Below are 21,937 nucleotides of genomic sequence, written 5' to 3'. Positions count from 1 at the left end.
TATAATAATGGTATTTTTATTATGGTATTTATTGGGTGAAGTCCTATCTTTGGGAAGCAAAGAGAAGTTTACAAGTCACAGGAGGAAGTACACGGTGAAAAAAGCAGATTGCAATAGATCAATACAGTGGAGCATGGATCTAACTATGGGGGAGGAGACGGCAGTCAATTCGGCATCAAAGATTATACAGTAACCAGGGCAGGAAAAAGGGAAGAGCAGATCACTCAGTTTCAGGATATGTTTAGACCTGGGCATTTGGAACAGGCCATTCCATGAAAAGGAGCCTCTTGAACTTCATCCTAAAGGTAAACGACAAGTGGGGCACGTCCGGTGTTTACAGGAAGGAGGTTTCAGAGTCTGTGGACATAGATAAAGAAAGCCTGTCTTCCGATTATTTCCTTCCTGCTTCAGCGATGTTCAGGTTTGCACATGTCATTGCATATTACTTCTGATTTCTTGTGTGAGTTATGTCAGTGTGTGTGGGATGTGGGGTTTGGTGGATGTGTCAGTGTGCACAATACATCTATGTGTTTGGAGGCAGGGGCTGCATCACAGAAGTGATTAACAGCGATAATGATGGCTTACAACATTTGCACAGTATTGTCCAGTTTGCTACACTGAGAATTGTGAAATACATTATGGGTGAAGTTCCATCAGCGTGATTAACAATGACCATACACCCCTAGAATGTTTTCACAGCTCCATACAAGTAATTTACAGTGACCATAATGACATAAATTGTGCCACGAAATCAAACTGCTTTACACTGGTAATTCCTACATGTAGTATGGACGCAGTTTTACACTGGCAATATTGGAATACATCTTGGGCAAAGCTGCATAATCATGACTTAAAATAGTAATGCTGGCATATATTGTGAACTCGGGCATCATGAAAAGGTTGACAAATGCTTCTGTGTCCTCTTGGTGGCATGGTATCTACTAGATTTGTTCATGCATTACCCCCAGAGAATCCATTGTAAATTGTATTACTTTTTAATTGACAATTTCCCCTATAATACCTAGAGTTCTCTTGCTATGCTTGCTCTCTTGCCCTAATTTGTGGACATTTGAATACCCCTCTGCTAAAGATATCCACTTCCTGCCACTGACCTTGAATTGTTTACAATGCCAGTATTCCCTCCGGACTAGCCTGACCCCATGCCACCAAAAGCTGCCTCCACTACCGCCATGTGCATTTTGTGAACAAACAGCTAATATTGTCTGGCGTGAATGATTTGGGTGGGTACATAGTCAGGTGACAGCTTGGCAAGCTAAATAAAGGACCTCACACCATGACGATTTGGCCAAAATGGCATTAATCAAATACATCAGTTAAGTGGACATGGTTGTTTTAAGGACACACATCAAAGCTCACAACCACGGCTATGGCTTTAACAAAATAAAACATCCCTATAAATGTACTAATACATAAACTACTTTCAGTCCTCCACACAGTCCTCTCCTCTCATCACCGCACTCAATTTAATTTCTCCGACAATATATCTCTTTTTCCCCAATTCTTCATGTTTGTATATGAGCCGTTCATGCCCTATCTTTCCTAACTATTCCCTGAGCTTACCTGCTCATATTAACAGTCCCTCCTTAAGCTGCTCAAAAGTGTCACAAAAACACCTCAAGTATTCGAGTGTTGCCCCTGTTGACCTATAATACTAGCGACACAAATATTGAAAACATTTATAGTGGCTACAAAAATGACCCTAGAAGACATAGAAAAAAAATGCTTCATACGAGAGCACAATTGAATCTACAATAAGGGAAGGCTGAAAACGATTGCACTGAATGCTGACACTTATAGGGCCTCATTACGGCTTTGGCGGTAGCCATGCCGCTATTGGCATCATGGCTGCCTCCAAAACCGAGTCCGGGTTCCCTGAATGGGGAATTACCGGGCTATTCCGAGTTTGGAGGGCCCGGTAATTCCTCCCTCAGGGAACCCGGGCCCAGACCTTCCCCATTCCCATTCCAGCCCCCATAGGGCTCAATGGGAATGGGTGCAGGGAGCTAACAACGGGCCGATTATGACCGGCCTGTTGTTAGCTCGCTAGTGCCCTTGCGGGACCCGGTAAGGATGTCTGGTTTTACCAAGCGTCCTTACCGGGTCCCGCGAGGGGACCTTGTAATCAGGCGGAATGGGTTTAATGGGTCCGCATCCATTAGCAGCACCCGTTAACCCATTCCGCCAAGATTGTAATCAGGCCCATAGATGTTTACCTATCTTAAACCATGTCTCCACCTAACCATTAATCTCCGGGAAGGTTCCTGGACTGACCTGTTCACATAAACACTCTAAGGGGAAGCTTGACTATATTTCTCCCACAAGGCCATCTCCTATTTACCCTTGGATTTCCCATGTTTTTTGTAGATTTTCCATACTATGACCCTCGTAAAGGTTTAACTAAGCATAAACTACCAGCAAGTAGATGGTGCACTATGGGGTAACCAGAATATGCCCAATGTTGCCTGTTTCCCTAGATTGTGTCTTTGTTTGCATTTAGACCACATTGGGCCCCATTATGAGTCTGGCGGTAGCCATGCCAGTAAATCATGATAATTATTACTCCCCATTCCCATTTGAGTCCTATTGGACTCAATGGGAATGGGGAGACGGGTGCACCGGCACCATTCATGAATGGTGCCGGTGCATCTGTCAAGGTCTTCTCGCGGTTTGCCGGTACGCACACCAGGTCAGACATGGTGGGTGGAAAGGCACCCGTGAGCAGAACTCGTAGTTTGCTGGTCCGGTAACAACAGTACCAGCAAGCTTACCGGTACCGCTGTTACCGGCCCGGCAACCTTATAATGAGGCCCATTGTATATACTAATAGCACTTCTCAGGCAACCAAACTGCATTCATTGCAGAACATTCTGACTTTGTTTTGAGCAAGAGCCATGAATTATTGTGAGAGTGGGTTTTTCGTCCAGCAAGAAACAAGGCAAGATTGGGCGAATGGACTCCCTCCTCACAGCTCACCCCAATATTATCTTACTGTGCACTTTAATAAGACCTACGTGCTGCTTCTAATGTCACCTCTGTACTGCTTGTCTGTCCAGATGTTCAGCAACTAAACTCATATAAATAGAAATGCAAATGAAGGAAAAGTAAAAGAAAACTGAAGCAATGTCTCAACGTGTATGTTTCTGTTCTATCACTACTCCCACTACTCTCTAAACACAATCTTCCACTACTACTGACTTGCTCACATTCAGATCTGACGAACGAGACTCCAGCACCCAAACATGATGTTAACTTGTTTTACTGGAAACAATGGGCCTGACTCACAGCGTTGTTTTTTTTATTTTATTTTTTATGGGATGCACATGTTGACAAACACTTTGTGAATCATCTGCAATGCATCTAAAATGATTGATTGCCACAAAGTGTATAGCCATGTATAGCCATATCTGTGGCATATGCCATAGCACGCCCCATACCTCCCCCATCTGCTGCATTTTGGAACATTTAGGGCTGGACTTGTTCGGACATTGTCATCTTGTGAAGCATTAGTTGCAAACGTTCTGTGACAAGTAGCTTTGTAGAGTGATAAGCTCACCACTGGTGATGTATACCACACATGTGTGCCTCGGTGAGCATGAGCATTGCATATTTGTATACCATGAAATTGTACCAAAATATAAAACAGTGCAGCAAGGTGCGTGTGCGTTGAACACACCAGTGTGCTCATGCTTCTTCTGTGCATGCTGGTATGATGTAATGGATATTCACTTTAAGGTTGAGATCAATTCCTGTATTAAGGTTGATGAGGACAATATGAAACGACTGAAGAACCTCCTCCTTCTCAAGCTCCCTTCTCCAACCTCTCTATCTTCTATTGTAAGTCACCATTCCCTAACTCAACTAATAACTTTCTAAATGTGCACTTAAACAGTTGCTACCTTGCCTTAAAAGGATACACTTTATAACACATCTCCTTCCCTCTCTCAATATTTATGATAGCCAAATTGGGACTGGGACAGATAAAAGCATAACAGTAATCAATAAGTAGAAATGCTTGTAAATAAGGTTGATCAAATCAAGAACAACTATTGATTGGGTTGCTGCGAATGTAAAGTTGATGCATCAAGCATTATTTCAAATTTGCTACTTTATCTTTGTTCCAAACTTTACCTCCATCCCTCTCATAACATGTCCACACTCTCTATCAACATTTTTCTCAAGCGAATGCTTGGACTGCTCTACTTGGTAACTTGATATTTACTCTTTCCCCTCGGAGTAAAGATTCACCTCTGCATTCAGGCATATGATCACATCTCAGTTTGGATATCTCCAAACTCTTTTTGATCTTGTCCCCAATATTCTCTGCATCTGACGTAAAAGCTTTGTATAAACCTAGCCACCGTGGTGGCAACAAAGTATTTGGCTTGCGACCACTATACACCTCAAATGGCAAGACACCGATGGTCCTATGAGGAGTGGTCCTGTATTGAAACACCCTCTGCATTAAAACCCTTTGCTAATTCTCATGGACACTCACAGACATTATTATCCCACCCATGATTGTTCTATTAAACCTCACTAAACATCCATTACTTTGGGGATGATGTATGAAGGCCCTGCAATGTATGATTCTCACATCTCTCAACCAATTTTTAAACTCTCTTAAGGTAAATTGAGCCCCATTGTCACTAAAAATACATTTTCCATTAATTGTATTATGCCTTTGAATTTGACATCTCTCACAACTCCCACTTCTGGCCATTTGGACAACAAGCCATCAGTACAATAACATAACTTTCTCGAACACCTGCAAAATTCAAGGGAGGAAACAAACCAGCAGCTATTGCTTCCCACAGAACTCCAGGTTCTTATGAAACAACCATGAGAGGTAACATATTCTCCAAAACCTTATCACTGTCTCTACATTCTCCACATTCCTTGATGTGTACTTCAATGAACTCATCCATATTTGGCCATGAAAAATCCATCCGTATCACAGACGTTGTCCTGGAAATCCCAATGTGTTCTTCATGCCCTACATTCACTACACATTATATCATACCATCAGGTACCAACAATCTTTGTCCACTGCACACATACTACCCTTGAAAACTCAGCTCATCCTTCACTCATTTATATTTATTAAGCTCAACAATACCAATACCTCCCTCATCACCAGTCTCCTTCCAATTCTTTCCCTTGTCTCTTCATCTCCTGATAGTATCTCATCTTACAAACATGCTTTATACCACGACTCTTCCTTGAGAAACTCCTCAACCACTAATATGTCTTTAATATCATCTTTTAAATTTAAATATTCAGCATTGTCATCATCTGCAACTTGATTTCAATACATTCCATCCACCACTGCATTGTCATTACTAGACACATGTTCTACAATAAATTCAAGCCTTGCAATGTTCCTTGATACCCATTCCAAACCCTTGTTATTAAATATTGCCACTAAAGGCTTGTGATCAGTCCTCACGATAAAAGGCCTTTGTACAGATAGACTTTAAATTTCGATATTGCTTAAAGAACAGCAAATGCTTCCTGTTTGATAATATGGACTCTACGTCCTCGAGCGTTCTGGATGAAAAGCTATTTTAATCCCCTTCAAACCTACCTCTTGCATTAACACTGCACCTAACCCAGAGTTGCTGGCATCAGTGTACACTATGGTCTTCAATTCATGCATGTATCCTTTCAAAATTGGAGCTCTCATTACAGTTTCTTTTACTTCTCTAAATTCAGCCATGATCTCTTTTGACTAGACAAATTGCACTACTTTACTAGTGGGATTCCTCAAACTACTGCTTTTGCTGGACAGACCTTTGACACATTTGCCATAATATTCTATCAAACCTAGAAAGGAAGATACTTAAATTTCATTCCTGGGAGTGATCATTTCAGTTATGGCTTTAACTGCACCCTCTTTTGGTTTTACTCGCTCAGATAAAATAAGGCTAAGTAATCAACCGCTGAATTCCTGAGTCAGGAATCATGCCCACTTCATCACATCCCCATATTAATATATCAACCTGATAATATTTAACTCTTTTAACTCCTCCTAATATGCTATTCTTGACCTTCTGAAATACACTTGCAGTCAAGATTGAACCAAAAGGCATCCTCACGCATTTAAACATTCCAATATGTGTTATGAATATTGTCACGTTAGATGACACTGGATGCAGCCTAATTTCAAGACAGGCAGACCTAAGGTCAAGAAGAGAAAATCATGTTGCACCAGAAAAATCAGTAATAAATTCATCCATCTTTGTCAGAGGAAACTTCTCTGCCACAACATTATGGTTGACTTTTCTCAAGTCTACGCAAGTTCTAAGTGCTCCATTGGCCTATCGTACCACAACAATGGAGCTGACCCATTTTGATGCATCTCTGTGTTCAATCACTCCCTTATTCAGCATTCTGTTTAAATATGACTCTTCTCCCTTCTTGAGAGACAAGGGAACTTTTCTCAATTTAGCTACTATTGGTATCACTCCTCTTTTGGGTTTTATTTTGTGAATGAAACCTTTTAGACAACATACCCTGTCTTCAAACACACCTGGGACCAACTTGTGTGCCTCTTTTTCTCTTAAGCCTAGTACCGTAGCAAGCTCGTCTTCACTTCTTATGTACATGTGTTCCTCTGCATTGGGATCAAACTGTATCCTATAACTCAGCTTAAATCACTCCAATTATCTCAATGGGTTTTTCTCCATAATAATGTGCCTTATCATTTACTTCTCGTTGAAAACAGCATCCTAGTTTTGATTTCCACTTATCCTTTCCAATGAGTGTGTAGTCTGCACCACCACAAATCAACATTAACATTCCTACTCCCTTTACTTTCATTACTGATCTGGGTTTCTTTATTTTGGCTCCCATAACTGCATTCTCTAATTATACTGTCTCCAATCCATGATGCAACCCAGCTTCCATATCGTCGTCACTGGTATTTTCATTCACACTACCACTTCGAACAGGGCCTAATCTAGTACATTTAGCCAAGTGCCCTCTTCTGCTACACTACTTGCACTTAACATGTACTACATTGCACCCGATGTCCATGACAAGATGCTGCATACTACCATATCTGTAACATTTCCTGACTTGATGATCAAGTTGGCAATGGACCAGGTGGCCATTGTATCCTTCTTTCTTGATAATCACACCTCTCCCTTTCCATTTGTGTCTAGTTCTCCAATCAAGGGTTCTCCTAAAAATAGAATTTTGATTCAACACATTCCACTCTTCATGTATCACATTATTCACTCCTAAAGATTTGTCTTCATCTCTGTTCAATTATTTGACACAAGATAGTGCGTACTCAACTTGCTTGGCTATCTCTATGGCCCAATCCAAATTGGGAACCTTTTGCTTTTCACAACTCTTCACATACTTGAACATTAACACATTTGATCATAAGTTGGTCTTGTGAATATTTTTCTTGACAATGTCCAAATTGAGATTTGATCATTAGACCTCTTAGCACTGTCACCAACTCTTCAACAGTCTCTCCTTTCTTAGGATCTCTTGTGGACAAATGATATCTAGCTAATGTCCTGTTTTCTTTTACTTTTAAGTGTTTGTCCAATTTGGAAATGCTAGCCTTGATTATGTTCATGGCCCCTGCACCCTCTGGCTGCACTGGATCAGGTAATCTATTGTATATTTCCTGACCAGCATGATCCAAACAATGATTTAGCAGTACACCTTTCCTTAGTATGGAATAATTCAGCCACACACTCCCAAAACTAACTTCAAAAAATCAAATTTTCCAATCCTTCCAACGATCATTGATTCACCAGGTTGAGATAAGAACAGTGCTGACCCTGGGATATTTGGCATTATTTCAAAAACAGTGTAGTACACTCATCTGCTTGTGTTGCAAATCCCCCTTCCTTTAATTATGTATTTATTTATTTATTTATTTATTTATTTATTCATGTTTAACTCTTACCCCTGTGTACATCTTTTCCCCCTTTCTCCTTCCTCAGGAAAGGACGTTGATGACTGTGCGGAGTGCTTAGATAAGCATCATATTGCCATCAGAAGCCACATATCATACTATCAAGGGTTTTTTGCTTTGTTAGGGTACATGACACTGCACACAGTAGAGCATCTATATTCTCTTCTTCCTTTTTTTCTTTTTGCCGCTGTGTTTCAAAAATGTAGTGGCATCTCTGTTGCTGGGCAGTGTTCCACAATCTGAACTTCCTAGTCCTTTCTCACTTACCTTTGCCTACATCTCCCTGTTCTCACGTTCACCTCTCGTGAATCTGAATCCTTCAGGCTGCACAGGGAAAATTGAGCCGTTCTCGCTCTGCCTACTGTACATGAACGGTACTCAGCCGTCCTACCCTAAGGCATGTGGGCCGCAATGAGTTGCCCCAGTGCATACAGTGGTATCCTACCATCAGGCACCAATCTGCTTCAATGCGTGATCAATCCTGCTGGTCACTGACACATCCAGGCTGTGCCTCATGAGTTCATACATTTGCCCCTCTGGCTCCACCACAGTTGTCTTAAGGTAGATATTCACCTTAAGGTGGAGATCAATTCCTGTATTAATATTGAAGGGGACAATATGCAACGACTGCAGTACATCCTGCTTCTCGCACTCCTTTCTCTAACCTCTATTCTCTATGTTCTATTCTAACTCAGTATTCCATAGCTCAAATAATAACATGCTAAGTGAGCACTCTACTTAAACAGTTGCTGCTTTTGAGGGGGTAAACTAGATAGCAGCGGCCACTACAGAAACATTTTCAGCCACCGTGCCACAACCACATGGAACCTGTGTGCATCATGCCCACGCAAACATTGTGTCATACTACTCCTTTGGTAAATCATTGTTAGTCTCCTTGTTTATTTGACTTTACTATTTCTTTAACCTTTTTCCACTGATGTTTCTTTCAGGTACGTTTTTGCATCGGATGCGAGACTACATGCCACCATACCACAAGGCTTTTTTAGAAGAAGTCCAGGCGATTCCCCCGCTTCAACAATATATACTTTCCTCCGGAAACAGCAAGTTACTCACAGCGTACAATAACTGCGCGGGGGCGCTCATTGAGCTAAGGAATTACCATATTACTATAGTAAGCAAGTATGTCTCTATTGCCGGAGCGAAGGCCAAAGCAAAGCGAGACCAAGCAAACAGCAACGGGCCACACCTTGCAAGATCTCCATCATTCTTGGAAGAAATGGGCACAGGCGGAACAAATGTAATAAGCTTTCTCAAAAATGTTCGGGATGGAACAAAAAAAGTTACCCTTAGTGCTGAAAATCATTGCATAGAAAACAACACACAAATCCATTAGTCAAGTGGTGTTGAATTTACACTGGTTTTGATTTTCTCAAGCTCTCAGTTCCTTTTGTTTGCCAAACTATTGTATTTATATTCTGATTTACAAACCAAATGCCTTGAACTGAAAGCATGAGTTTTCCTTTAAACTTGCCTTTTTGTTCCTTTCCATATGCTACCATTTATTTAATTTAATCATGTTTTTTCAAAGTCCAATTCAAGTACATTTGTTTATAGTTCTTTTAAAAAAATAAATTATATATAAATAAATATCTATAAAGCACGTGTGTGCCTATTGTATACTTGGGGTGTTGCTGTAGCAAACCTGTGACTCGTGCTTATTATAAAAATGTTCTCATATAAAAAAGTGACAAATGCATGTGTTGTTTTTAACAATACTTTATTGAAAATATGCTATGCATTTGATAATGTAATCTAGTGTGCCTCCTTTACATGTATGAGAAAAAATGAGCATGTAATTAATTGGTTGAGGTGGATAAAGTTATCCAACCCCTTGATGTACATTTGTTAAGGCTACCTACCATACCTTGGATTGGTCATGAGCATGTCTGTTTAAATCCAGAGTTGATAACAAATAGGACAAGGACATTGTAAAGAGGGACTTTCAAGCCAAGGATGAAGCGCAGCACTTTGTGCTCAAAATCCTTGGCCCAGGCTCCCTCTCTACACACTGTTCATATCAGAAGACTCCATGTTACAAGGAACATCTCAATGTCATAAGATCAACGTACATGTGTTCTCTGTACATGCAATTTAGGTTCGGTACCCTGCCTCGTGCCTATCGGTTGCATACATGGGATGAAAAACCGTCCAATACATGTATATATTGTAGTACTCGTACAGAGAGCCTTGTGGATTACAGGATAGCCAATTGAAGGCCAAGATTCCTGGCCTTCGACATACAAACGACAGCTCGATGGATGCATTTTTGTGAAAAGGCTGGAAGTGAGGTCACAGTATTTGCCATGGCGCAATATGTGCACAGAGCTTGCATTTGGAGTAAAATATTTATAAATGAAATACTTTGATACAGCATTTTTGTAATTCTTATTATATTCCATGATGTTTAATTAGGGGCTTAAGCAGATTGACAATTAATACTAAAACAAGACAAGCATTTGATCATGGGCCGAAATAATTGCCATTTTGTATGTAATAAAGACATTATTTTTAATGGCATTATCTATCAATGTGTTGCTGTATTTTAAATGTTTTGATGTGTCTGTAAACATGATGATGCCCTGACGATTAAAGGTAATATGGGGGGGGGGGATGATAGAATTATTGCCTAGATCAAAATTTGGATTGAAATTGAATGTATAGGGCTTAGTACCTTGTATTTCTTTAAATGCATGCTCATGTGAGAAATGTGATAATTATTTTGAAAGCACAATAGGAGTTACAATGCTTACAGTATGTTTATGGATACAACAAATCCCACTGGACTTACATGCCGCTACCTTTAAACCAGTGAAAGATTTGTTTAATTTTGACAGAGGGGAAGTAAGTGCATTACGTTAGTGACCAAACGAATACTGGTGTTGCAGAGGTTCAGTCTTATGTGCAAGAATGTGCAAGAATACTACACTTGAGACACTTGGGCTTGTTCCCATTGTGCACTCATCCAATCACTAGTGCATGCTGTAGCCTTGGTCCACCCTCATTTCAGGCGGAGGCTACAACATGTATTCCTCATTGTCCGAGCTGAATAAAAAGGAAGCTTTGAGTATGGAAAGCTTTATAAACAATTAGTCAGCAGGGGTCCTTTACCACTGAGTACGGAAGGCTATATAAACAATGAGTCAGCAGTGGTCATGCCAAGAGTCCCCCCCCAGTTCCAAGGCCTTTTTTGGTGATTTCAGTATTTCACCATTCAAAGCCTTCTAACATATTCTCCTTCATTAACCCCTTAAGTGCCAAGGACGAGCTATCTCGTCCTTTGCACTGGGGAGGTAATCCCAAGGACGAGATACCTCGTCCTTGGCACTTAAGGTGTTAACCACTGAGTATGGAAGGCTATGTAAAGAATGAGTCAGTAGAGGTCCTTAACCACTGAGTATAGAAGGCTATATAAACAATGGGGGTCATTCCGAGGTGGGCGGTAGGGGATACCGGGCACCGGTAAGGAGACTGCTGCCGGTAATCCCCTACCGCCCAATTCCGAGGTCCCTTAGCTGGAACCGTAATGGATGTGTGGACCGGTAAGTCCCCACTGAACAACACCGGACTCGGTACCGGTATGGGAGGCAGCCATGAAGCTAATTGCTCCATGGCTACCGCCATACTCGGAATGACCCCCAATGAGTCAGCAGAGGTCCTTAACCACTGCTACACATCTTTATATGCAGTGGCGTCACTAGGGGAGGGTCTGGAGGGGCCACCCCCCCTGTGAAACCCTGTGCCCCCCCTTGTGCCCCCCTACCTAAGACGAGCAGTGACCATGTTCTCCCCCTACTTTTGTCTGTGCCCCCCCTACTTTTGTCTTTGGCCCACTCTGTGCCCCTCCTAAATTTGATTCCTGGCAGTTATATGTCTCTCCTAACATTTCAACTCAACAAGTATTGTCCCCCCTAGCCAACATTTCACCAGGACTGCTCTCTGAATGGTTGTAAGCAGCTTCTGCAGCTGTGTCTAACGGGGTTTAACTTTTTTTTGGGCCTCATCACGAGTTGGGCGGTAACGCCGGTGGTATAACCATCGGTGCTATTAGCCCTACTGCCAAACCCCCGGCGCTATTAGCGCCGGATCACGGGTTTGGCGGAACGGTTAGTGCTCATTCCCCATTGGGTCCATTCGGGAATTCCTCATTCCCCGTTGGGTCCAATGGGGAAAATGTGCGCTATTACTGCTGGCAGATTTTCTGCCGGCGGTAATAGCACCGAAAATCATCAATTTTGCCACGGATTTCCCCCCAGCTCGGAGCTGGGGGGAAATCCACCAAGGCCATGATCTGGTGGACCCTTAAATGTGGCGTTAATAGCGCTACCGCCACATTTAAGGGTTACCGCCAGACTGGTGATGAGGCCCTTTGTGTTAAAATGGCCATATTCGAAGAGCATTATGGCCGTAGAGGGAGAACTGATACAGGTGTTATGGTCTTTTACCCTCGCTACGCGCCCTCAGAGTAACCTTTGTTCTATACATTTAGTGCAGGTTGTTAACAGCCTTTAAAGCCCTGCAATGACTCATTATATTTCCTTGGACACTGCCATGCCATAGACTCATTTAGGAGAAAATGGCTGCCTGTTGAAGAATAATTCCTTATCAGCGCTCTCAGTCCAGTGCCTGGAAAAATGAGTTGTGTGTCTATGATTCTACCTCGTTGTCTGACTATTTTCATCTCTTATCATGTATTGATTCATGAGAGTGTGTGCTTGGGAGCAGGTACGTCATTTAGGGGTCTCCAGAGGTCGCACTTGCTAACCCTGAGGTTTCCCTTGCTACCCCTGTGGTCTCCCTTGCTACCCCTAAATAAAATTTGAAATATATTTTATGTTTTTTATTTCCTTTTTACAAATTGAAGCTCCTGGACTTTGAGTAGTGACCCTAAATAAGAAAGAAAAGGAATTACAAATAATGTGTCTTTCTGGAATTCTAAACAATAATTGCTAGACTCATTAAAGGTTTATTTCAGGCACACTTCAGGGGGTGAATCACTGATTTAGTCTTTGTTCTTAAACACCTCATATTAACAATGCAGACAAAATCCTCCAAAATGCATTTAGAGTAGAATAAGCATCCATTTCGGACTATGTATTTCGCCTTTCGCAAGTTGAAGTTATTTCAGAATACTGAATACTGAATACTGAACTGCCTTCCAAGGTAACGCTGCAAGCAATGGGCCTCATTACGACCCAGGTGGTAAGTTACCGCCTGAGTCGTACCCTTACCACCATGGTGTAAACTATGTTTACACCATGGTGGATGGCGGATTTACCGCCCCATTCCAAGGTGAGTGGGGCGGTAAATCCCCATTTCCCATTTTACCCTTCCCCATTCCTATTTTTGCCCCATAGGGCATAATGGGAGTGGGGAAGGCGCTAATTATGCCACCGTAAATTACGGTGGCGTAATTAGCACCATGGTCCCTTAGCGCCATGGATTTTAACGCCTGCAAAAAGCAGGCGTTAAAATCACCATGGCGCTAAGGGACCTTGTAATCAGGCGTTAAGGGTCGGCGCCGTTTACGGCGCCGTTAACCCCTTAACACCTGACTCGTAATGAGGCCCAATATGTTTGAAACGATCATTTTAGCAAGAGACAATGGGGGTCATTACAAGTTTGGAGGTAGCCATGCCGCTGTTAGCGGCATGGCTACCCCCTTCCCGGGTACCGGGTCCGGGTTCCTCGAATGAGGAATTAGCGGGCCATTCCGACCTTGGAGGACCCAGTAATTCCTCATTCGAGTAGCCCTTACCCATTCCCATTCGAGCCCCCATAGGGCTCAACGGGAATGGAGAGGGTGCCAACAACGGGCCCGTTATTTTTGCACCCTGGTCTGCTCACGGGACTTGCTAAGGGTGCCTGGTAAAACCAGGCGTCCTTAGCGGGTTGCTGTGAGCAGACTCGTAATGAGGCGGTAAGGGGTTGACGGCTCCGGCACCTTTACCGGTGCAATTAACCCCTTACCGCCTCACTTGTAATGACCCCCAATGTTACTTTAGAAATTCTATAAGGCTATCAATGTAATTGCCATTGTTGCAACTGTAAATGTATCTTGAAAAGGAAAATATAATACTGAATTTTAGAAATGTAAGTTTGGATTTTGCAGTGTATGACATCCATAGCAATACAAATGGTACTATGCAAGCTCTCACCTTGTGTAAATATGCTGTTTCCAATGCATTTTGTTGTTTGTTTGTTTGTTGTTTGAGTATGGTGAATGAGTAACCTGCGTGTGTATTTGTGCGTGTGTTTTCAGGAATAAATGATTGTTCATTATAGTTGTTCAATCCTTGAGACGTCATATTTATGGCTACTCCTGCATAAACCCCTTCTACTGTAGAAAGACTCACAGTACTCCACTGCAGAGAGTGCAAAACCTCTGCAAAACCTCTGTCTCACCCCTACTTTTCTTAATGTCATTTTCTTCTATAATGCTTCCATAATTAAAGGACTTTTGACTGGCATCTTAACTGGTTCCCTCAGTCCTGTGATCCTATCTCGTTTATAGTCTCGGGAGGATAGCTAAGGGGCAACGTGCTCGCCTTGGAAGCAAGATGACACGGAGCAACACGGGTTTGACCCCCAGGTCCGCACCTCTGGATATTAAGCGCATTATAAATAAACTATCATATCATTACCTCAGACTACCACTTAGGCCTTTGATGCTTTGGGATAGCTGGGTTTCTTGTGCCTTCCTTTTACCTGTTTAATTTCTCTTCCAGTTTTCTGCCCTCTCTTTCGCATTCGCCTCCTGTTCTGGACCTACCATTTTCTAACACGTCCTTCATTCAGCATATTCCCTTCGGTAAAATATCCTTTCATCGCGGGAATAACCCTTGCTGGGCTTTTCTCCGTGGAAATTCTATCAAAAAAAAAAACTCATCGAATTTTTGGGCGGACTACAAATAAATATATATTGGGTGTGGCTATTCGAGTATATAAAAAACATTAAAGGGGATGAGTGGTTTGGGGGGAGCCCCCCAAAAATAAAAAAATTAAAAATTCGATGAGTTTTTTCAATGGAATTTCTGCTGAGAAAAACCTAGCAATGGTTATTCCGCAATGAAATGACACGGAACCTTCCCTTCACTATGCACATTATTTGTTACTGCACTGATCCTTTTCAACTCACCTTTGTATTTTCTGATATGAATGCGTACAAGGCCTTCAAAAGAACAGTGTTCTTCCCCCACTTCCCTAACCCTGGAGGATCTACAAATTGGCTGTAACCACAGTTGGCACCCTACACCTCACCAATATATACATACAATAAAAAATAAGTGGCCTGCGAACAACAAAAACACATAACTGGGGATAAGTCACCAATGTAACTAGAGAAAGGAGTAACTTTAATAGCCATACCCATGGGTCATTTCAGATTGGTTACCCTTTGTTTTCCTAATACTCAGCAGCATTTTACTCAAAAGAAACATTAGTTGGGACTCAATACAAACATGCTACCTTTGCTGCTCTGCCTGGCAACACTGGATCGGCCAGCCTTAAATTGGTAGCCACCATTAATGTACTTGCCCTCTGTGCCATACAAGTATGAGAAATCCTAATGCATCATCCACGTATGCCTTTTGTGATTGCTACTCATTCTGCCAAAAGCATCACACTTGCTATTCTACTGGTCTTTAATTAATCAGTGTTCTAGGGTGCTGTGGGGTATTTAGCTGATTGCCCCTAGTAGGCAGCATGAGCTTTCATCAGTGAAGTGCCCAGTGCCAGACCTCTTATGTTACCATAGAACATGTCTGCTGCAATGCCATCTTATTCCCCTGGTGATCATCCTCAATAGTTCGTCAGCAAGTATTTGCCTTGACAGCCAATACCCATTTTTGAAGCATATTTGCTTGTTTATATTACTAACCTGTACAGCCCAATAATCCCGATTTGCTCACAATTGAATTAGTGTTTAGAAATCCAGCAAATGTGGAAACAAGATAGGAATGTATCCCTTCACACATTTATCCATAAAACACATGTATTGTGGTGTGAATTGCCCAGATCAGTGACTAAAAGGCTTTAGCATGTCTGAAAATCTTTTATCACATCAGCATCATTTGGCAAGTGATTTAAGAGTTTACTCTTGCAACAACATTGTCCATTTTGGCCCACAACAGAGCATCCAACCTGTGTCGATGAAATATCCACCTCCAGCATTGCTACGTTACCATACGTAAAGCGAAGACATGACATGTCTCATTGTTTGCTGGGCCTTCATAGGTAAAGCTGCGTATGGTACTAAGCAGCATTCTGAAAGGCAGGAAAAACGCCACACTAGAACCAATGCTAGCAGCATGCAGACAACCTGCAAGGTTGGCTTGCAGGAGGCAAAAGGAGAGATTGAACATGGAGGCACAGCTGGGGCTCAGTCAACCACAAGCATGTTGGCAACAGCGTTGGGAGCTTACATCCAGACACGGGCAGGGAAGTTGAACCATGGGGCCATCGTGTGTTGGGGGAGTGTTCATTTGAATCCTCCGAAACAAAGAAATTGTGGGTCAGGCTGTTTGGCGGTCAAAGTGGAAGGGCATATAGGTAGGCACATGTGGCTATGATATGATATGGCATGTATAACGCGCCTATACAGAAGTGCTTCAAGGTGCGACGAGGCAAGGGAGGGGAAAAGAGAGAAGACGAGATAACGATCCTACTAGGCCAGGTGTCATTCAGAGCGTGCAAGAGGACTGGAAGGGGGACAGGGTAAGGGGGGTGTGAGAGGGGACAGTGCAGTACATGGGATAATAGAATAAATAACAATAAGTAAAAGTACGGCCAGCTGGTGGCAAGTGCCAGGGTAAGTGCAGACATCAAGTGTAAAGTGCTGGTAGTGGGACTGTAGGGATACAGAAAACAGTCCCCAAGTGCGGGGGTTGCCAGGGAGGGGGCTTCCAAACATGAAAACAAAGCAAGATATGGGAATACTGGCGGCACACAGAGCCACTGCCACTATCATTGACTCACAGTCAGAAGGCATACATCTTCCAGCAGAATAACATTGGCCTACAAGTTCTCAAGGTCTTATTGCAGTGACATATTCAAATAGATCTCCTTGTGCCAAATTCCCATCACAGCCGCCGTACAGAACATCTTTAAATTCCTTAAATCCTTTCACAAATCCAAACCTTTAGCCCTCACGCAGCTGGTGATCCTATCTGTGTCCCTCCTACTGTTAAGCCAGCAAAGTTGAAAGGACATGGGATAACGTTCTGGACCGAGAGCAGAGAGGAATGTCTGACGCCCCGCACTCCCCCATTTTCCCGGGAAAAGAAGACATTTGCTGTTCAGCTTAGGTCAGCTGGCATCGGCGGGATGTGAAACATTTTGGAACCAAACAGGGGAGCCAGGCTTCAATAGCACCATCAGTAATTCCCCACCCTTTACCTGCCAATTGCCGGAAGCTCCCTGGTTGAACTCTCGCTCCCCTGCCTACCTTCCCTTTTAGTATATTGCGAAGCGACTACTGGGACAGCGTGGCTAATGCACACTGCTCCCGTCAGTCATTACTGCCTAAGTCAAGTCAGCCACCTCAGAACATTGCATTCCCGCATACTCATTACATAAAATGAACTTTTAGTATGTTTCTGGTTGAACTGTAACCATTTCATTAAACTAATCCGCAATCCGTGTACACAGGATGCACCTGTATCTGTTTATTGACGGAGGGATATTGTGCACATACATTTACCTCGCTCCACCGAATCTTAAAAGGTCAACACGATGGTGCGACATCGCTGTCACTCAACAGCTAAATTCAGCAGACACACAGAATTCTCAGGTTTACATATTTACCCAGGAAACATCTGTCAAGGGACTGTTATTGCAAGCAATGCTGCACAAGCGAAAAAACTAACGTCACAAAGACAGTGAATACAACAACTTATGAGATCACACACAGCATCACAAATTACATTCTTGCTGATAACAAGGGCACTTGGATCTATAGAACTGGTCCAATACAATCTCCAAACTGCACTGCTCATTGTGTTATAAAACTGGCTTCAATTGTAAAGAAAAAAGAAAATATAACTCAATGGCCTCTCAGTGATTGGCCTCTGGAGCCACAGACATGCCAGAGACTGGTTGCAGCATTTACATTTGTGTACGTCAGTTTAAAGTGCGCAAGCTTGCCCTGCTAGACATGTTGACTGATGTACATCTCCCCTGTTCAGATGGCAGCATGACACTTTTGCATCGAGTGCAAAGTGATCTGTTCAGACTGAGTTTAGGTCCATGTAAGTGTGTGGGAGCGAGGGGCCAACAGGCCCCCCTCTGCCGTCACTTCTCAGTACAAAACTCAGACCAAGTGCCTCAAGTAGTGGGTACGCCCCTCGCCCTTATGGAATGTTAACTTTGGGTTACATTCGCATAGATGGGACCACTGAGCAGGACACAGGGCATCCATTTTTTGTACCCCCTTTGGACTCCATCTTGATGACCAGGCCTCACTGCGATAGTACAAAATGCCTCTCTCCCTTTCCCCGTCGGAAGCAGCTCAGAGCACATGGCCCCCACCCTCGTTCCCACTCTGACTGGAAAATTCCGCAGCTCCATTCTCACGCTGAAGCCGGAGATGTTTGCAACAAATAATAAATGTAACACATCTCTTTTCCTCTGAGATCACTGTCCTCCATGTGAACCAACATGAGCCAAGCACATAGCTCGTCCATCTCCACAAAAGTGTCCTTGCCCTCTTTCCCTCGCCAGTTGAGACCCCCAACTAACATTAGACCCCTGCTGCAGTATATCGTGCCCAATACTAACAAATGCCACATACCTGAGATTCTTGTGAGACTAACCCCACAGTTCAATGACAGTATTATAGTGGTCAAGACCCGTAAACCTGTGATCTGTATAACCCAAATGTTACAGATGATATAGATACCTGTGTGATTTGTATAGTGACATGATAAACTACTGAGTGTATTTTTGATCAACCATTATTTAGTGCATGCATTATTCAGAATGTATTTACTTAGCTTAGATAGTGACCACTGTTTTTCACAGCGACCTGACCTTCACCCATCCGGAGCACAGATGTCTGACGTCAATCCTCCCGCCAACCAAGCAACCAACCCGGAGGAAGAGATGATGCCCACACCTAAGACACCACCCTGGCTGACCAATCCGGGTCCAACGTAGCATCATATGTTAGATATGTCAATGTGCTTATATAATGTGTTGTAACCTTGATGTGGTCAGAGCGTTCTCAGAGATCTAGATACACTTTTCCTTGAACTCTCGCAGCCTGCGCTTTTGTGCCTTATTCCCTGTCCAGGGAGTGTCTGTTTTATTCATTTTACACGTGTACGTCAGGGAGGGCACAAACATAAGTAATGGTGTATTAATCATCCAAGGTACTTACTTATGTATTAATGCATTTATTTTATTAATACATGGCAGGGTTGTGGTGGCAGCCACCCAACCATCAGCGGGATCAGAATGGGGGGATTTCCACATGGGAAACCTCCCGCTCTGAGCCTCCTTGAAGCTGGAGGCTGCCATCGGCTCCTGCCGGGACTTAGGTAAGTGTGCCCCTACGCACTCCTGCATCCCCTTCCCTCAACCCCCTTTTCCACATGCTTAACTCCACCACAGCCCCACCCCACTTACCTGGTGCTCCCTTCGCTCAGGCTTCTAACTAGCCCAGGACCTTACGTGACCCAGTAATGCCTTGCCTTTCAGAGTATATTGCTTAAGTAGACCACTTCAGAGCACTCGGGGAGTAGAGGTAAGTGGTAGAACCAAAAACACAAAGTGTAGCGTATCTGCATAGCACTGGGAGTAAAATCATCAGGGATTCTAGGGAAGGAAAATAGTGTGTCGTGGAGGATTGGAAGAAGGTGAGGATGTGGTGGTTCCCAATATGACATGACCGAGGCTGCACTGCTCGAGCTCCACTCCAACTTCAAGTGAGGTTGTTGGTATTTCAGTAAATGCAGTAATAATCATGCTTAACCAAGAGGGGTTCATTGTCCAGCTTATGTTGTGTTATATGGCACTTGTATAGCACCTACTGCCATTGGAATGACCTTGAATCGCTGTGGGGTCCAATGACCTTCGGATAACCGTAGTCAGAGATGTAAGAAGTGAAGAGTGGATTTCTAAAATTCGTGTGTGAATTTCTAGCCAGCACAATGGTGTGTAGGGAGTGGCTAGGTCCTTAGTGGCAACCCATAATTATTGGGTGAGAGAAATGGTGCAGTCACAGCGTGTCAGACGAGTGCGAGAGTCAGAAGGGTCAGATATGTGAACGGCTGGTCTGAATTTTGTTGTATTCTATTTGAAGAGGTGGTGCGTGTTTTGGGTGTGTGTAATCAAGTAGAGTTTATTGAATGGTATGCCCATGCATGATATGTTATGTCTCATAGTACGCAGTGGTGGCGTGATTGACGTTCCACTGAAGCGAGATTGACACTTGGTTGGGGAGGATCTTGCAGAGTTTATCTAAGAGGCTTGACTGGCCTGTATTGAAAGGGGGTGTGATGAGTCCCTCCTTGTCAACTCCCCAGGTGCCCCAGCATTCCCATCAGAGTGCGTAATAATTCATCCAGGAGATTGGCTGAGTTTGTCAGGGTCTCAAAGGGAAAATACAGGTGTTGAGACTCTTCCTCAAGGAGAGGTGATCTTCTATGAGACAGATGGTTCTAGGAATTGAGTTCCAGATGGTGGGTGCCCGGACTGAGAAAGAAGAGTCCCTTATTCTTGTTGATTTTGTCAGTGTAATGATGAGGATAATCGCTGTGTTTCATCTGAGGTTTCTGTTAGGCCTGTATTGTGTACGTTTACACTGCAGATGTTCCGGTCCTGTGTATTGGAGTGATCGGTGGGTGATGCACATTGCCTTGAAGGTGGATTGTTAGCTGATCAGAAGCCAGTGACTGAAACAGAGGGCAGGTGAAATGTGTTCTATAGGGTCTAGGGCTAGGAGAAGCATTGCGGATGGCTTTTGTACCTGTTGGAGTTTTCTTACCTGTCATGCGGGGGGCCAACAGGCATAGGGTGTTTACATAGTCTAAGTGTGGAATGATGATATCCATGATTGTGCAGACTCTGTGAGGGAAGGGCAGGCAAGGAAAAAGGCACCAAAGAAGGAACATGTGTAGGTTACAGCTTTTTGGCACAGAGTTGATGTGCTGTAATAGAGTCAGGTCTGAGTTCATGATGGTTCTGAGGTTGTATACTATGCTGGAGGTAGTGTGTGGTGGGCCGAGAGAGAGTGGCCACACGGCAGGTCAGGGAAAGAGGAAGGTCTTCCTGCAGAGCATGATCACATGTTTGCCTGGGTTGAGTATGAGGTGATTGAGGGTCATCCAGTGTTCGATTTCTGAGAGGCAGGATGTGAGATCGGGGGAGGTGGCAGAGTGTTGAGTATGCCACTCAGTCGGTTAGTTTAACTATCAATCACTGGTTTGATATGTGTCAGCAATTAGATTGGACTAGGAGGTCGAATGTGTTTTTTTCTGAGAAGGGGATGTATGTAGAATGTTTTGAATTCTGCTGGTCGTGCCGGAAGTGAGAGATGTGTTGTTGATGGATCTTGCGAGGTCGCTGGTGCAGGTAGATGTCAGGATTTCTTTAATTAAAGTGGGGGCAACCGTTTCCTGGGGATCCAGAGGGATGTATTTTTGTTAGCAGCTTTAGAAATTCAGGATGGTAGAGTGGAGAGAAGGATGAGAAGAGTGGGAGGGTGTAAGGCAATACTGATCTCCCAATTGATGTTGATGGGGAGTGAAGGGTTAGCGATGCTATTTTAGAGACAGTGGTGTTGTTTTTTTCTAGGGCCATGATGTAAGTGATAAAAGACGGAGTTGCAAAGGGTTTGGGTGTCGATGAGGTGGAGACGGTGGATGCTAGTGAATAGAATTCGGAGATAAGCTTGTGGAGCTCCCTTGATGGGTTAGGAGCATTGCTGATTCTATTCCAGTAATAGGTTATTTTTGCCTCATG

At 43.3% G+C, this 21,937-nt stretch overlaps 1 protein-coding gene across 1 annotated transcript in view; it reads left to right on the top strand.

The window, feature by feature from the left end:
- IDO2 (indoleamine 2,3-dioxygenase 2) overlaps nt 1–10,438 on the top strand; it is a 593,071-nt gene extending 582,633 nt beyond the window's left edge. The window contains exon 10 of the mRNA XM_069617631.1: nt 8,908–10,438. Within this exon, the coding sequence (XP_069473732.1) occupies nt 8,908–9,311 (404 nt within the window). The 3' untranslated portion in view covers nt 9,312–10,438. The remainder of the gene's footprint in view (nt 1–8,907) is intronic.
- The last annotated feature ends 11,499 nt before the right edge of the window (nt 10,439–21,937 follow it).

Source organism: Ambystoma mexicanum, chromosome 10 (genome assembly GCF_040938575.1).
Source record: "Ambystoma mexicanum isolate Mex_15411 chromosome 10, UKY_AmexF1_1, whole genome shotgun sequence".
NCBI classification, from domain to species: Eukaryota; Metazoa; Chordata; class Amphibia; order Caudata; family Ambystomatidae; genus Ambystoma; species Ambystoma mexicanum.
This window is presented reverse-complemented; position numbering and strand designations above follow the sequence as displayed.